The following is an 18,612-nucleotide window of genomic DNA, read 5'->3' as shown; positions in this document are numbered from 1 at the left end:
GAAGGAAGGAAAGAAGGAAAGAAAAAAAAGAAGGAAGGGGAAACAAGAAAGATAGGAGGAGAGAACAAAAAGAAAAAGGGAAGGAAGGAGAGAGGGGGGTTATGGGATGGAGAGAAAAAGAAAAGAATAGAAAGGCAAGAACAAAGAAAATGAATGGTATATAGAAGACCCTTAAAAACAACAACAACAACAAACAGTTACTCTGATTCCCCTCTTTATTGTTCATTCATGGCCTATAGAATTTGAAAAGGAGAGTTTTGTTAATCAAGACTGTGTATTTCAAATATTTCTCTTTATATTAAAATTAAGAAAGATGATACTAAATATACCGCATCTAATAGAAGAAAAGTGGGGAAGAGCCTTGAACTCATTGACACAGGAGGAAATTTCCTAAACAGAAACCCAATGACTCAGGCTCTAAGATCAAGAACTGATGAATAGGACCTCATGAAACTGGAAAGCTTCTGTAAGGCAAAGGAGGTAGTCAAAAAGGATAAATTGGTAATCTACAGATTGGAAAAAATATTTACTAACCATACATAAGATAGAGGGGTAATATCTAAAACATATAGAGAACTCAAGAAGCTAACATCCAAAATATCTAAACAACCCAATCAAAAATTGGGGCATACATCTAAACAGAATTCACAACAGAGGAATTTCGAATGGCTGAGAAGCACTTGAAATGTTCAAATTCCTTAGTAGTCATGGAAATGCAAATCAAAATGACCCTGTGATTCTGCCTTACACCAATCAGAATGGTTAAGATAAAAAACTCAGGTAACAGCCCATGGTGGCAAGGATGTAAGGAAAGAACACTTCTCCACTGCTGGTGGGATTGCAAACTGGTATGAACACTCTGGAAATCAATATAGAAGTTCTTCAGAAACTTGGAAATAGATCTACCTGAAGACCCAGCTATGCTGCTCTTGGGCATGTACCCAAAAGATGTCACACCATGCAACAGGGGCACGTGTTCTACTATGTTCATAGAGGCCTTATGAGGGTATCCCAGTACAGGGGAATGTCAGGGCCAAAAAGTGGGAGTGGGTGGGTAGGGGAGTGGGGGGGGAGGGTATGGGGGACTTTTGGGATAGCATTGGAAATGTAAATGAGGAAAATACCTAATAAAAATATTAAAAAAAAGAATGAGGGCATCATGAATTTTGCAGGCAAATGGGTGGAACTAGAAAATATCATCCTAAGTGAGGTAACTCAGACCCAAAAGGACATGCATGGTGTGTACTCACTAATAAGTGGATATTAGCCAAAAAAAAATAGAGAATACCCTGGATAAAATGCACAGAAATCAAGAAGGTTAACAAGCCAAAGGGCCCAATTGAGGATGCCTTAATCCCACTTGGTAGGGAGAAGAAAACAATGATGTGGACAGAAGAAGGGAGGGACTTGGGTGAGAAATAGGACAAGGGGAACAAGAGCAGGTGTGTGTTTTTTTTTTTTGGGGGGGGGGGAGATCTGAAGCCCTGAGGGTCAGCAGGAAGAAAGGAAACAAGCAACCTAGAGAGGTAGGAGGTTGGGTAGACCCTCTAGAATGTACCAGAGACCTGGTATGTGAAAGACTCTCAGGACTCAAAGGGAGGGACCAATAAGAAAGACCAGGGCATCAAGTGGAAGGATGGGGTTGCCATCCCACTGTTACAAAATCTGACCCAGAATTGTTCCTGTCTAAAGAACTTCAGAGACAAAAATGGACAAGAGACTGAAGGAAAGGAGGTCCAGTGACAGGCCCAAATTGGGATCCAACTCAAGGGGATGCTCCAAGACCTGACACTGTTACTGATGGTATGGTGTGCTTACAAACAGTGACCAATCATGACTGACCTCTGAAAGGCCCAGCAAGCAGCTGAAAGAGTCAGATGCAGATACTTACACCCAACCAATAGATGGAAGCCAGGGACTCCTGTTGTTGAATTAGGTAAAAGCTGGAAGAAGCTTAGTAAAAGGGCAACCCTGTAGGAGGACCAGCAGTCTCAATTAACTTGAACCACCAAGATCTCTCAGACACTGAGTCACCAGCTAGGCAGCATAACCAGCTGATATACATATATATATATATATATATATATATATATATATATATATATATATATATACAGCAGAGGACTGCCTAGGCCTAGTCTGGCCTCAGTAAGAGAAGATTCACCTAACCCTTGAGAGACTTGAGTCCCCAGGGAATGGGATTGCCTGGTAGGGTAGAGGAAGAGGGTGTAGAGACATCTTCTTGGAGAAGTGGGGAGGATGTATGTGATGTGGAACAGTCAGAAGGCAGACCAGGAGGGGGATAAAGACTGGACTGTATAAAATGATTAAAGAATAAACAAAAAAAAGATGATTCTAAAACAACTGTTAATTCTTAAAATGTCCTATGATCATTTAAAAATACAATCCGATGTAGTTAATGCTGTTCATACAAAATAATAGATAAAACGTTTTCCTCTTAAATTTCAAACTTTACCTTTTTTCTACAGTGTATGCAAAAACTTCTCCCATAAAAAACATGTGAATTGATGACAAGCTGGAGCCACATATTTTTTTTCAGATATAGAAGATTCTATATAATAGGTTAATGATATATAACCAATCTTCCACATTTTTCCTAGCAGCAGAGTCAGAATAAAGTTAAGAAATTCATACACTTTGGTTTTTAAAATGTAAATTTTCTTGTAGATATCCTTTTTAGCTATATGCATATTTCTAAATAGATGATTAATGAGCTAGTGTAAATATCTGTCTGAGTCCCCTTGTAGAAATATTATACTCACATTACATAAAGTATTTTAGAATATTTCAGGCTTATGTTAACCTAAATATTTTAATCTGTTGTGAAATTTTGTTCAAGAAACATTTTATTTTTAATTTTTACTGCTAGACAGACTCACAATTTGCCAATTTTATTTTGTCTTTCTAACAATGAAGACACTGTATTTAAATGGTTACCTGACCTATCTTTTCTATACAAACTTATCTTTTTAGCCTTCTTCAGTTCCAGTGAATATAAGGCACATTTATTGGCATTAATTATAAATTTAAAAGTATACTAAAAGTATAAAAACATCATAGATGTGTAACAAACTATAACTATTCAGAGAAGTTTAATGTTCTAACTGTCTGAGTCAGATGAAGAAGGCATTCAATAAGTAACTCTTAATATTTTAAATTATTTGTTTTTTAAGATGTGAAAAAAATCTCAAAAGTCATTTGAATCTAAGATAGACTTTTCAGTAAGATACTAATGATAAGCAATAATTCATTTCACTGATAGTTTTTGGTTTTTGTGTAACTCACTAAGCCATCTATCTTACTATTAGGGCATGCATCTCTTAGATGTGCTTTGTAAAATGTCATCATGGAAAAGCATTTTTATTTTTATTGAATTTTAGAAATTTTAAAAGATAAGAATAAACTAAAAGAATGTCAAAACTAAAAGATAAGAATATCTAGAAAGTACATCATTTTCCCTTTTAGCACTTACATACTTACCTTAAATACTTTAAGTTCCTATATGCAAAAGTACTTCTATGTTTGTACAAATAGTTATGAACAAAATATGCTTTACTGATTTCTTAAGCCAATCCATTGAAAGATATGAATTGCATATGTAATACACAAAAACTCACTATGCATTTTTAAAACAAGTGAGAAAGTACAAAAAGAAGTACTCTCAAAGTGTTACTGATAATAAACATTCTTATTTCTGCTGGACAATGGTGGTGCATAGCTTTAATTCAAGCACATGTGACACAGAGGCAGGTGAATCTCTGGAGTTGAAGCCAGCCTGGTCTACAAAATGAGTAGCAGGACACTCATGACTACAGAGATATACCCTGTCTTGATAAACCAAAATGAAGAAAACAATGAAAAAAAAGGAAAGAAATATTCCTAATAAACAGAATAATAGTGGTAAGAATGAGGAAATAAGAGTGTCCACTTGAATGGTTGAATATAAGCAAAAACATGGTCTTTGGAGATGATAGATATTTATTATATTTGTCATTGATAATGCAGAGTGTCATAACTAATCTAAACTGTAGAAACCCCTCTAACTTTCTTCAAAAGCATAACTGGAATCCTAAACAGCAACTAGGGTTTTAGTTTTCTTTGAAGCATAATACAATAAAAAATGGACCTACTGTTGATTTAAACCTTACTTTCACTGTGTGATTAAAAGAAATATATTAATATCATTACTTTTTATTTGTGTATGTTATAGCCTCAAATTATCATTAGATTTCAAACTGTTCTTCAAATTATAGTCAATTATTTGCAGTTTTCCTGAACCTGATAGGGTTCTTTTAGTATCTATACTTTTCAATGAAAAGGAATTTATCTAAATTTCACTTTATAACCAGTATATTAAGCCTGAATAAGTTAATAAATCAAGTTAATTCATGACAAATGGATTTTCTTTTCTTTTTTTTTCCTAATTCACTGTTATCCACTTGAAATAATAAAATCAACAGGCAACAGGACATTGAGATAAAAATGTAGATAATTCCATTACTTAACTTTATTAAGGAAATAACTTTCTTAATTCATTTAATATAGTTATGAATTTCTAGATAAATTTGTACTTTATTTCTTCATGGAATACTAATTGTAGAGCACTGTGTAAACTCTTGTTTTCTGAAATGTATTGGGTTTGAGATTCTTTTACATAGATTTCTTGCTCTAATTTTATTTCATGTTCATTAGGAAACACAAACATGCTCCATTTTCTAAAAGTCATTATGATTTGAGAATGGTTCCTGAAGACCTCGAAAATACAAATATTTAACTGGTAACACTAAAATGAAGATGTTTATCCATTTCTTTATTTGGCTAGAAGATGAGAATGAGCAACTCTTCATGTTCTTAAACTGTTTTAATGTTTTGCCATAAGTCAAAATATTTTGACTTCCTAATATGACATTGAAACTCTTCATTGTTGAGAGTATGTGGAACGATGAGGAAAGAGTACTGGATATGTGAGCATCATTTAATCATTTAAATACCTCAGTTCTTTGCAGATTTGCCCCAATCAAGCAAGGATTCACAGGACCATTTGGTTTGATAGTTACTTATCTCATTAGAAAATGTTTTCCTATAAGGCAAGTTGCCCAGGCTTTTCTGAATCTCATGAATATTGTGGTAAATCGGGTAGTGTTATAATCTTTATTAAGTAATATTTCCATGATGCACTCTAGCAAAAAGCATCACACTGCCACCTATAGACAAAATTACCCTTATAATAATCAAATTCATGTTGTACTGTCTACCAAATTTAAATGATTTCACATATTCCTATTTTTATATGCAATTGATTTTATATGCAAATGAATATTATATGCAATATGATTGTTTTGTTCCTTCTTAGAAATCAATGTTCATTGCAATTCTATATCAGATGAAAAGAATGAGAGTAATAAGTTAAAAGGATTACTTAGAAACTAGGATTACCTACCGGTCTGATATGCACAGACACAGGGGCCTTGAAAGTTGTCACTGGATAGCTACACTCAGAAACACTGTAGGGATCAGAACTGCTGGAGGAACACTTGGAGATGGAATCACAGCCAACGAAGGTATTATCAAGAGGCAGTTCCTGAATGATGTGGTGCTTTGAGTTCAGGGGAGTTTCAGGCTGGATCTGGAATGCAGGCTGGGGAGAGGCAGATTTGTAGTGTCGAGCCAAATCAGGGCTATCAGGCTTGAAAGTAGTAGGTGTAGTGCCCCAGTTGTATTTGCCCATGGTTTGCTCTTCCAGCTCAATGGGAAGATCTAGTGTGACACTATTTCTCTCATTTTCACCATCATCTGGCTTTGCTTCTTCAATAGTGACAAAATTAAGCAGCAAGTTCTTGGGGGGATGCTTCTTCTTCTTTTTCTTCTTCTTCTTCATCATAATCATCTGCCTGTTTTCTGGGTTTGGAGTAACCCACTCAGAATTCTGTTTGTTTTTCTGAGAAGCCTTAAGGTGTGGTGGTTGGCGGCATCTTACTACAGCAGTGATGAAAATAACTAGGACAACAGTTATGGTGCCAGCCACAATGGCCACCATGATCTTGACATAGTCAGTGGTTGGTGAGGATGCACTGGTTGTGTCAGTATTTTGATTTGCAGGTGCGTCAATGCTTCTGCGCACCAGTTCATAAATCAGTGTGGCATTGGGCACGGACTCATTTATAAAGAAATTGACATTTACAACATTGAAGAGAGAATCAGGTTGCCCTAAATCATTAGCTTTGACTATGACTCGGTGTAAACCAAGATCTGAAACCATGCACTTCTCCTTCAATGTGATGTTACCTGATGTTTGTTCAATCATAAACAGTCCTTTTGTATTTCCTCCAACAATGCTGTAATGAACCTCTGCATTCATGCCAATATCATCGTCAATTGCGACAACCTTGAAGACGACTGTGCCAGGGTTTGTGGATGGTAGAACCCATTCAAAGGAGTAATTGGAAGGAGGGTCAATAAAAATTGGTTTGTTATCATTGACATCAACCACATTTATGGTTACTCTAGCAGTTGAAGAACGTGATACCCTACCACCATCCTCAGCTTTTACATAGAAAGTATAGGATTCTTGTCTTTCTCTGTCAAATGAAATATTTGGCCTGATGACACCAGACTGTGGATCAATAGTGAATTGATCATTCACATCTAAGATGGAGAGGGTAACTGCAGAATTCTCTCCGTAATCAGGATCAGTCACAGTTATTAGCCCTACTGTGCCATGTTTTGGAAGGCTTTCAGGAACATAGAAGTTATATTCATTATGAGTGAAAATTGGGCTATTATCATTCTGGTCAAGAACAGTCACGAAGACAGTGGCATTGGACATTAAGGGTGGAATTCCATTGTCCTGTGCCAAAACTGTAAAGTAATACTTTTCCTGTTTTTCCCTATCTAGTTTCTTCACTGCAGTCAGGATGCCTGTACGTTGATCCAGATTGAATTCAGGTGGTGCATCAAAACCTAGCATGTAGCTTATTTCAGCATTCTGTCCGCTGTCTGCATCTGTTGCACTGATTTTTGTCAACTGTGCACCAGGAGAGTTATTCTCAGGAACAGAAAGGCTTATGAAAGACTGGGTGAAAACTGGAGCATTGTCATTTTCATCTTTTACTTTGATCAGGAGCATGGATGACTGATTCAAAGGAGGTTTGCCAGCATCAGCGGCCAGTAATTTTATGGCATATTCTCTTGTGGACTCAAAGTCAAGAAATGCAGCAGTCTCCAAGAGAAACTGATTACTGAATACTGGTCGCAATCTGAAAGGAACTTCATGATCTGTGAAGCATGTCACCCTACCATTATGTTCAGAATCCTTATCCATCACAGTTATGAGAGCAATTTTAGTGTTAAGTGGAGCATTCTCTGAAAGAAGCACGGTGCCATTGGTTGGATTGACAATGTATCTTATGTCAATTGATGGGACATTATCATTGATATCTGTGACATTTACCAGCACCGTTGCTCTTGCTGGTGTTGATCCACCATCAGTTGCCAAAACCAATAACTTGTGACTTGGTGATTCTTCCCTATCCAGTGGTTCTTTGACAGTGATAAGTCCAGTAGTGGTGTTAAGATGAAACAGTCTCTTAGCGATGTTGGAGACTAGGTTGCTGAAATAAAAGTGAATTCTGGCATTCTCACCTATATCTGCATCTGTGGCATGGAGCTGTGTCACTGAAGAACCTATAGGAGCATTTTCTGGTATACTGACTTCAATTTCCTTCTCTATGAAGATTGGGTGATTGTCGTTTGTATCAGCAACACTTACTTGCAAAATAGCTGTACTGGATCTTTGAGGAAAGCCACCATCTTCAACTTTTACTTTCATCACATAGGTATCCTTCTCTTCTCTATCTAACTCCTTTTGAACAATCAGTTGGGGCATCTTGTCTCCTTCTGGTGTTTCAATGACATCAAGTCCGAAAATATTTTGACTCTGGAAGAAATGAAATGATACCGAATTTAAGTATATTAATGTACAATACCATTTATATTGTAAATTATAACTAAATTTTGTAATGAGGATAATTTCAAATTCCTAGAGTCCACAATACAGAAGGAAGGTTTAAGCAACAGGTACCAGAAGACTTCAGCTCTGAATTTCAGCTTGGCCTACAGTTAATATTGTGATCATATGCAAGTTATTAATTTTTAATACATTTAATGCATAGCATATTGTGGTAAGTATTTTATTACATAAATTATTATTGTGTCCAAAAGAAATATATAGAATTTTCCAAAGATTGACCTTAACTTTTACATGATACTGAAGTGATTACTGATTATTCTTTTTTAAAACTCTCACATCTAAATAAGACAATTTATGCAACATTTTAAAATTAAAATATAAGCATCCCATTTACAATTTATTCACTGATTTATCTTTGTATAGGAAAGGATTTTTTTTAAATTAGCAAGCTGAATTTTATTTTTATACAGCATACTTTATGAAAAATATTTTATAAAATGTGATATATTAATTCTTATAATACTTATTTCATTAAAAAATAAAGATAGGTAATCATGGTAATTAGTAATTAATTGGTGATTATACTCAAATATAATTTTAGGGAGGTTTAAATTTTCAATGTTTCAAAATTGTAATTTATAAATTTAGTGATTCTCAATTCTACTTTTATCAGTACTACATACAATTGTGACTATCTAAAGGTTTATGAAAACTTTGAGTAAGAATAATATATTGTTTAGTAAGTAAGAATATTTAATAATACAATAATAATGTATGAGGTGAAAAATACCTATGACTTTCAAAGTATTTAAAATGGAACTAATATAATCAGAATAAAAGACTTACTGAATTCTGAATATAATATATAAAGCAGTGTTACAATGTAACATTATTTATGGAGAGTTATATAAGAAGAAACTAACATAGAATATTGCTTTAAAAGAATAAATAAACATTACAAAGTTAATGCATTTCAAATACAATTCTATAATTTAAGACTATAGTATATATTGATCAAGCAATGATAATTTAAATTGTTAAGCATATATATATACATATATATGCAACATATTCTGCATATATAATTTTGTTTTAGTCTATATAAAATAGAAATTATGTCATTTTAATAAAAATTATGTGAGATTAAAATTTAAAAGAATATAGTTACTGTCTTGTTTATTTTAAGGCAAATATTTCTAACATCCTTGGGGATAATAAAGTATCAACTGATGGATATTATATCCATTGTTCTGTTTTTTTCAATGAGTGAAATATTCAATATGATAATGAATTATTTATATTTAAATTTTAATTCATTAATATATGAAACAGTCTCCAAATAAGTTATTATTTATGTGTGTAATATTTTGGTTTTTCAACAGCTTCATTCAATTAATAGTTGCTGGGGAGTATTTTACAAACAACATATTTACATTGGTACCATCATATCAAACATGAAGTTCAGAAATGTAATATTTCTTTTTAGGTCGCTTGTATTGTTGATTTCGTGTATGTGCATCAGTGTATTGGTTTTCACTCCTGGAGGCCAGAATGTTCAGATATATCTGAAGTTGAATTATCAGAAATGGTTGTTGAGAACTAAATGTGAGCTCTCCAATTAAGTATCTTAACTGCTGAGCCAAAAACAAACAAACAAAAACCCAAACAAACAAACAAACAAAAAAACAAACTCTGCTGTAAACGCAATGTTCTTCAAATAAATATTTAAACATATAAGTATAACTTGCCACCTTCCATGTTTAAGTGTCCTGTGAGTGGATCTCTAGTTAATTTATTTAAGCCTTAGTATACTAATGTGAACAGAGGATAAAAGTAAAAACTGTCATTGTCTATATGTACATGTGTGAAGATATAACATGCAGCATACATAACTGCATTAACAGTTGTTTCATGAATAAAAGTATAAATTCAAAAGATAGATGCTATTTCTAAAGACAGGAGGAGAGTTACCAGCCCTTGATTATTTTCTAATTTCAAAGAAATTTTCTCATCTATATAAACTCAGGAACATTCATTATGTGTATACTTATATATTTTTGTACTTAACATCATTAAAATTATATAAAGAATAATTCAATGAAATAGTTTCTATTTTTCTGATAATGTGTGCAATGAAAATGTGAACCTTAGAGAAAATGACATTAAAAGAAATCATCAAAATGGCTTTTTAGATTTTGATACCATTGGTTTAAACTATATAAAATTGTTAGTTCTAATTAATGTTAAGGAAATTTATTTTATGAACTTAAAAATATCTCATTTTATACTATAGAATTTTTTAATCCATAAGTAATGTTTCTTTTTATATTCAAAAATATACTTGGAGTTGCAAATCCAAGCCAGATAAACAAAATTCCTATAAAATAAATAAGATGAAAAACTTGACTGAGAAGAACCAAAAGTTGATCTTTAAGCTAAAGAGGCATATTTTTGCTTTTAAAAGTGCCTATTGTGGTAAACGCTAAAATTTTTACATGCAAGTGCATAACACCCCTTCATTGTGTACTGGAATGTAATATATAACACTGCACTTTCATAAATCTGGTACGATTGCTTAGAAAACACATACAGTACCCATACAGTGCCAGAAAGAACTTAAAATAGTTCCAATAATAGATTAGGTTGGATTCTCAACCTAATTTTTTCTTTCTATTTTGTAGATTGAGGAAAAGTTGTGGCAAGTTTAAAAATTCCTGGGAGACTAACTTGCTCCAGGTGGGATTGGGGTTCAGATACCTGTGGCACAGGGTCAGCTACAGGGCACAGATGGAAACCAGTCACAAAAGAACAAACATGGTATGTACTGATAAGTGGATATTAGGAAAAAAGCTCGAAATACCCATAATACAACCCACAGACCATATGAAGCTCAAGAAGAAGGAAGACCAAAGTGTGGATGCTTTTGTTCTACTTAGAAGAACAGAATGTAGAGGCTGGGAAGGACTTGGGAGGAAGAGAAGAATAGGGAGGGGAAAGGGAGAGAAGGATCAGGTATGGGAGGAGATGAGGGAGATTTACAGAGGGTCAGGAAATTGAACAGAAGTGTGTAGCAATGGGAAATAGGGAACTGGGGGTGGCCATTAGAAAGTCCCAGATGCCAGGAAAGCAAGTGGCTCCCAGGATCCAACTAGGATGACATTAGCTGAAATACACCCCAAAGGGGAAAGAGAACCTATAGAGACCATATGGAGAGGTTAAGCAGGGCCACCAGTTGAGGGGTGGGACTACCCACCCTTCTCAAAAATATTAACCCAGAATTGCTCCTGTATAAAAGAAATACAGGGACAAAGAGTGGAGCAGAGACTGAAGGAAAGGACATCCAGAGACTTCCTCCCCACCCCTGGGGATCCATCCCATATACAGTCACCAAACACAGACACTATTGCTGATGCCAAGAAGTAATTGCTGACAGGAGCCTGATGCAACTGTTTCCTGAGAGACTCTGCCAGATTCTAACCAATATAGATGCAGATACCTGTAGCCAACCATTGGAATGAGCACGGGGACCTCAATGGAAGAGTTAGGGGAAGGAATGAAAGAGCTGAAGGGGTTTGCAACCCCATAGGAAGAACAACAGTTACCAACAAACCAGACTGCCCAGAGCTCCCAAGGAATAAACCACCAACTGAATAGTACACATGGAGAGACCCATGGCTCTAGCTGCATATGTAGCAGAGAATGGCCTTATCTGACATCAATTGGAGGAGAGTCCCTTGGTCCTGTGGAGACTATGAAGCAGGATAGGGGAATGCTAGGGCAGGAAGGCAGAAGAGTGTAGGTGGGAGCGGCATCACCTTCATAGAAGCAGGGGGAGGAGGTAGGAATAAGGGGTTTGCAGAGGGGAAACTGGGAAAGGGGATAACACATGAAATGTAAATAAATAAAACAACCAATAAAAATGAATAAATAAAGACTAAAATTTCCTACTTCAGCTTCTGCTACTGAAAATTTATTTAAAAAGAAACCCTGAACTTAAAGATTACTTCTTTTTTCTCTTACAATTATTGGTACATATATAGATATGTAGGTAAAAGATTTTTTTTTAGGTTACAGAAGAGTTCGATAATAACAAAACATGTCTTGCTTGCATTTTCTTGCCTTGTAATTAATAGACCACTTGGAAAACTTAGAATCAACAATAACTAATACATAATTTTATGAAAATGGAAATGAGCTTTTAGGTGGACAAACATTTTGGTTATAACATTATATGCTAGGGCATAGTAAAAGCTAACTAATTTTATAAAGAAAAAAAATAAGTTGAAGTTTATTCCCCATTGGAGAAGTTCATCTTATACTTACTTTATTGTATTGCTTAAAAATGTGTATGTGTAACTAGTATAGATCAGAGGACAAACTTCAAGAACAAGTCACTTGTATCCATCTACGTGTGGGCTCTAGAGATAAGACAGAGGTCATTAAGCTTGACAGCAAATGATCTTACCCGTGAGCCATTTTATGATCAAAAGGGATCAAAGAATATACCACTTAAAGGTCCTAGAACAAGTTACCATAACAGCAGGTGTGATTGATTTCATGTACATGCAAAATATATTGGTTTCAATTGAGTTTGATTGACTTATTAGAAAACACTACTTTAAAACTAGAAAAATGATTTAATATGGAGATCTTTGGGTTTCAGCTAAATTTTAAATATCAAAGGATTCATGTTCTAAAAATAGTTCTAGTCATAAGAGCCAGATGGAGGAAGGGAACTGGGAGGAAGGGGGAAAGGGGAGGGGGATAGAAGTTAAAGAACAGATGTGGGGAAGAACAGAAGAGATGGCTAGATGACCATGAAAATAAGTGGAGATTTGCAACTGACAGGGGTAAGGAGGTGGTGGGGTGAGCATCTCCAGGTCAGAGAACTGGGATAAGGGAGACTTCCAAGAATCAATGTGGTTGAGCTTAGTTGTGGCTCATAATATTGGGGATATGGATCCTGCAAAGACCACCTCCTGTATCCAGGCAGGAACCCCAGTGGATCAGTAGGGATATCAACCCATCCATAAAACTTTTAACCCAAAATGTATCCTGTCTACAAGAAATGCAGGCACAGGGGTTGGATTAGAGACTGAGGGAATAACCACCCAACAAGCAGGCATATTTTGACTAATCCCATGGGCAAGCACCAAACTCTGACAGCATTTATGATACTCTGTTATGCTTTCAGACAGGATCATGGTGTCTCCTGAGAGGCTCCACCTAGCAGCCTATTCAGATGGATACAGACACTGACAACCAAACAGTGGATAGAGCCTGTGACCTCTCATCTAAGAATAAGAAGAAGGATTGCAAGCCCCTAAGGGCATAGGAATTCCAAAGGAAGACCAAAGAGTCAACTAATCTGGACCCTTGGAGCTCTCAGAGTCAGAACCACCAACCAAAAAACATACACTGCCTAGACCTAGGCCTCCCTGTTTACATGTAGTAAAAGTGTAGTTTGGCCTACATGTGGGTCCAGAACAACTGGAATGGGTGCTGTCCTAAAAGCTGTTTCCTGTCTTTGGGATTTGTTCTACTAGCTGGGCTGTCTTGTCTGACATCAACGAGAAAGTGCCTAGCATTCCAGAGACTTGAAGTGCCAGGGTAGGGTAGGGGAAATACTCAGAGGAAAAGGGGGATTGTGGGGGGAGGTGAACAAGAGGGGGTAAGTTAGCAGGATGTAAAGTGAATAATAAATAAATAAATAAATAAATAAATAAATAAATAAATAAACAAAGACAGTTCTAATACTAGGGAGACTAAATCATATGAGAAAAAGAAATGTAAAATATAAGCAGGTGTATATGTATGTGATATTTTCTTATTTGTAATACATAATAAAATGTCCAACATATTCATTTTCTATTCTCTAAAATGAAACATAATACTACTTTCATTTCTTTATTTTTGTTTTGTTTATGCATACAAGGTGTTACTGTATTTCCAGCAGGCCATGCGTTTGCAACAATTGCTTCACTAAGCCTCTTAAGTGTTGGGTTTATAAGTGTGTACAACCACACATCACTTTTATTTCACTATAAATATTAGCAGATTGTAACAATTTTCTTAGAAAACCATAATGTTTTAAATATCTCAGTTTTAAAATAACGTTTATAGTATTTTTAAATTTTTAGGTCATATATGAACTGTTGAGCAAGTTATAGATTAAGTCAATGTATTGTACTTATAAAAATGTAGGGAATTTTCCAGAGTTGACATCATTTCTTACTTAATTTTTGAGAGATAATGCTCATTCACTATACAATATAAGAAAGTCAATGGTAAGCCAGCAGAATTATTACTGTTTTGAAATCTCCAAAGCTGATCTAGTTCATCCTTTACCTATTATAGAAACATCTCTCTCTCATTCTACTAAAGAACTGTCAAAATGTCAAAAGATGTGACAACTCTTGACATTTCAGTGTATAAAATAAATGTTGTAACAGTATATATTTAGTAGGTAAAAAGTATAAATTCTTTTTAAGTTAACTCTTTATTGAACTGAGGCTTTTCTCTCCTTCATGATCCACTGTTGAGAAAGTTTACAAGTTCAATTTCATAATAGTAAATCGTATTTTGATTAATTAATAGCTACATGTCTTAATTGAAAATAGGGGAAATCACAGAAATTATGATCATTCATCATCACTGGAAGATATATGCTATATATAAAAGCATTTGTCATACAAAATGAGTACAAAATACAGAAGGAGAAACTGTTTTCAATAACATAAATCACAGAAACAGAAAACATGATTTTCACACTTTACTTTGGCTCTATGGGCAGAAAAATATGTAACAATCTCAGTATTGCTATGAACTTAAAGCACTAACACAATAACTATGTACTCTTTGCAAGTTCCACATAACTTGCAAAGTGGAAGTTTTTGGTATGTGTCAATGGCCTTAGGAATGAGAAAAACACAGTCCTAAATCTTAGTTCTGTTGAACATCTCCTGTTCTATAGGAATATATGTTTTACTAGACAGGGCATTATGTTTAATTACCTTTACATTTAAATTTGGTTAATTTGAATGTATAATGGAAGTTACAGACTTTTTTTTACCCGAAGGAATTTTGAAACAAAAATGTCTCAAAATAAATTAGCCTTGTGTTCTAGATATAGTACTTTAAACATCTTTCTCTGGTTGATCCATGTCCTTAGCAAAATATCTTGGTTTGATGAAGTAGTTTTAAAAATAAAATGTTGCCATTTAGATGTCTACATTTTAATTTCAAGTTGGTACCAAAATATGTCATGTGTATGTGTATAATAAATATATAAAATGATTTAGTCAAAAAAGTCTTAAATAATATGTTCTAAAATTGGAGTTCTAAATCATAATGTCCACAATATTTTATAGTATTAAAATGATGAAATGATACTAATTATGAAATGTGAAAATATATTCAACATGAAAGTTTCTTATATTGACTAAATATTACTTTAAAGTATTCAGTATGGCAAAACAAAATATTATTTCAACTTCATCACTGGAAGTCAAAACAGAGTTAAAATTCCTGTTAAGTACATTGTCTTATCCAGCCTTTAAAAGTTATCAATATTATGAGAAAAATAATGAAAGAGAGTATGTAAGTTTATCAGGAAATTTTCATGTGGTATAGCTATACTTATGTAAGTTGCTAAAATAGTCATATCCTTTAAAACTTGTGTATTACACTGAGATTTTGCCTTCATGCAAATTCCACTAGAAAGTCCTTTCAAACCTATCATGACCACACCCTGAAAGACCCAAAAAAACACTTAAACTAGTCAGATATAGAGATTTGTTACCCAGCCAATGGAGAGAAATAGCTGACTCCTGTTGTTGAATTAGGGAAAATCTGGAAGAAGCTAAGGAGTAGGGTGACCCTGTAGGAGGACCAACAGTCTCAATTAATCCGGACCCCTGAGATTTCTCAGACACTAGACTACCAACCAGGTAGCATATTATCACCAGATGATATGAGGCCCCCAACACATATACAGCAGGGACTACCAGGTCTGGACTCAGTCAGAGAAGATGCACCTAATCCTCAAGATGCTGGAGGCCCCAGGGAGTGGAGAAGTCTGGTAGGGTAGGGTGTGGAGCAGTGGGAACATCCTTGTGGCAACAGTGGGTGGGGAGTGGGTATGGGATTGGGAACATTCAGAGGGTGGACCAGGAGGGGGAAAAATCTGGAGTGTAAAATAAATACCAGCAGCTGGGGTTCATTCTGGTCTGCGCCAGCCCCACAACATCTTGGGCACGAACTCAGTGGAGGATCCCAAGGTCCCCAGAGGACTCTCCACATCGCAGGTGCACTAGCACACCCAGGATCTTGAGATCGCTGGCAAGTGGAACCCAACATCTGTTACAATACAACCTGGAGGGTCTTGTTTGTGCCAGCAGTAACAGGGACAAAGGAAACCTGCCTAACCAGGGGCTGGAGTTCTTTCCTGTCAATCCAACCCCACACCATCTTGGGCACGGACTCTGTGTGCCCTAGTACAACCAGGCTCTTGGGATCACTGAGACCAGTATACACAGGAGATCACATGGGCTGCAGATGCAACAGAGTTTCTTGGACAGGGTACCTTCTGGCCTTAATCCTCAGCCAGGGGGCAGAGCTGAGACCCAGACCCCTGGAAACCTCCCCCACCAGAGGAGAATAGGCCTCCAGGGAGGGCGCTGACCCCAGGACTCAGGAAGTGGACCTGAGCTCCAGACTTCTGTGCACCTTCCCTGCCAGAGGAGAGCTTGCCTGCAGAGAATACTCTGACCACTGGGTCTCAGGAGAGAGCTGGACTCCCAGGAGTGCTGGCAGAGGCTGTATTGGCTGGTTTTTTATGTCAACTTGACACAGCTAGAGTTATCACAGAGAAAGGAGCTTCAATTGAGGAAATGCCTCCTTGAGATCCAACTGTAAAGCATTTTCTCAATTAGTGATCAAGGGGAAAGGCCCCTTGTGGGTGGGACCATCTCTGGGATGGTAGTCTTGGTTCTATAAGAGAGCAGGCTGAGCAATCCAGGGGAAGCAAGCCAGTAAGGAACATCCCTCCATGGCCTCTGCATCAGCTCCTGCTCCCTGACCTGCTTGAGTTTCAGTCATGACTTCTTTCAGTGCTGAACAGCAATGTGGAAGTGTAAGCCGAATAAACCCTTTCCTCCCCAACTTGCTTCTTGGTCATGATGTTTGTGCAGGAATAGAAACCCTGACTAAGACAGAGGCCAACAGAATCACAGGAGAAACAAGCTCCAGCCAGAGATGCCTAGAACATATAACATCAGAGATTACCAGATGGCGAATAGCAAACTTAAGAATCTTACTAATAGAAACCAAGACCACTTGGCATCAGCAGAATCCAGTACGCCCACCACACCAAGTCCTGGATACCTGAACACACCTGAAAAGCAATATTCGGATTTAAAATCACGTCTCATGTTTCTGGTAGAGGATTTTAAGAAAGGCATTAATAACTCACTTAAAGTAATACAGGAGAATACTGCTAAACAGGTAGAAATCCTTAAAGAATTACAGGAAAACACTGCTAAACAGGTAGAAGTCCTTAAAGAGGAAACACAAAAATCCCTTAAAGAATTATAGGAAAAATAAAAACAAACAAACAGGTGATGAAATTGAACAAAATCATCCAAGATCAAAAAATGGAAGTAGAAACAATAAAGAAAACCCAAAGGGAGACAACTCTGGAGATAGAAACCATAGGAAGTACAGAACAATTGTGATACAAACTGCATAGTACTGGTACAGTGACAGAGAGTTAGATCAATGGATTAGAATTGAAGACCCAGAAATGAACCCACACACCTATGGTCACTTGATCTTTGACAAAGAAGTTAAAACCTTCCAGTGGAAAAAAGACAGCATTTTCAACAAATGGTGCTGACCCAACTGGCAGTTATCATGTAGAAGAATGCGAATTGATCCATGCTTATTTCCTTGTACAAATTTCAAGTCTAAGTGGATCAAGGAACTCCACATAAAACCAGAGACAATAAAACCTATAGAGGAAAAAGTGGGGAAAAGCCTCAAAGATATGGGCAAAGGAGAAAAATTCCTGAACAGAACAGCAATGGCTTCTGCTGTAAGATGAAGAATCAACAAACGGGACCTCATAAAATTACAAAGCTTCTGTAAGGCAAAAGACAATGTCAATATGACAAAAAGGCCACCAACAGATTGGGAAAGGATTTTTACCTATCCTAAATCCAATAGGGGACAAATATCCAATATATACAATGAGCTCAAAAAGCTGGACCCCAGAAAATCAAATAACCCCATTAAAAATGGGGTTCAGAGCAAAACAAAGAATTTTCAACTGAGGAACACCGAATGGCTGAGAAGCACCTGAAAAAAATGTTCAACATCCTTAATCATCAGGGAAATGCAAATCAAAAAACCCCTGAGATTCCACCTCACATCAGTCAGAATGGCTAAGATCAAAAATTCAGGTGACAGCAGATGCTGTCGAGGATGTGTAGAAAGAGGAACACTCCTCCATTTCTGGTGGGATTGCAAGCTTGTACAACCACTCTGGAAATCAGTATGGCAGTCCTCAGATAATTGGACTTAGTACTTACAAAAGATCCAGCATTACCTCTGCTGGGCATATA

General features: G+C 36.1%; 1 protein-coding gene across 4 annotated transcripts in view; it reads right to left on the bottom strand.

Moving 5' to 3' along the window:
* The window catches only part of LOC110286667 (protocadherin-11 X-linked), a 549,700-nt gene that overhangs the window by 462,491 nt on the left and 68,597 nt on the right, over positions 1–18,612 (bottom strand). For all 4 annotated transcript variants that reach the window (XR_003835691.1, XM_029473156.1, XM_029473157.1 and 1 more), the window contains one exon: positions 5,462–7,957. Coding sequence is in view for 3 of the 4 variants with exons in the window: in XM_029473156.1 (XP_029329016.1) it covers positions 5,462–7,957 (2,496 nt within the window). In the remaining variant the exon portion in view is untranslated. The remainder of the gene's footprint in view (positions 1–5,461; positions 7,958–18,612) is intronic.

The sequence above is a fragment of the Mus caroli genome, chromosome X (genome assembly GCF_900094665.2).
Source record: "Mus caroli chromosome X, CAROLI_EIJ_v1.1, whole genome shotgun sequence".
Lineage (NCBI taxonomy): Eukaryota > Metazoa > Chordata > Mammalia > Rodentia > Muridae > Mus > Mus caroli.
The sequence above is the reverse complement of the archived record's forward strand: the minus strand, read 5'-3'. Positions and strand labels throughout refer to the sequence as shown.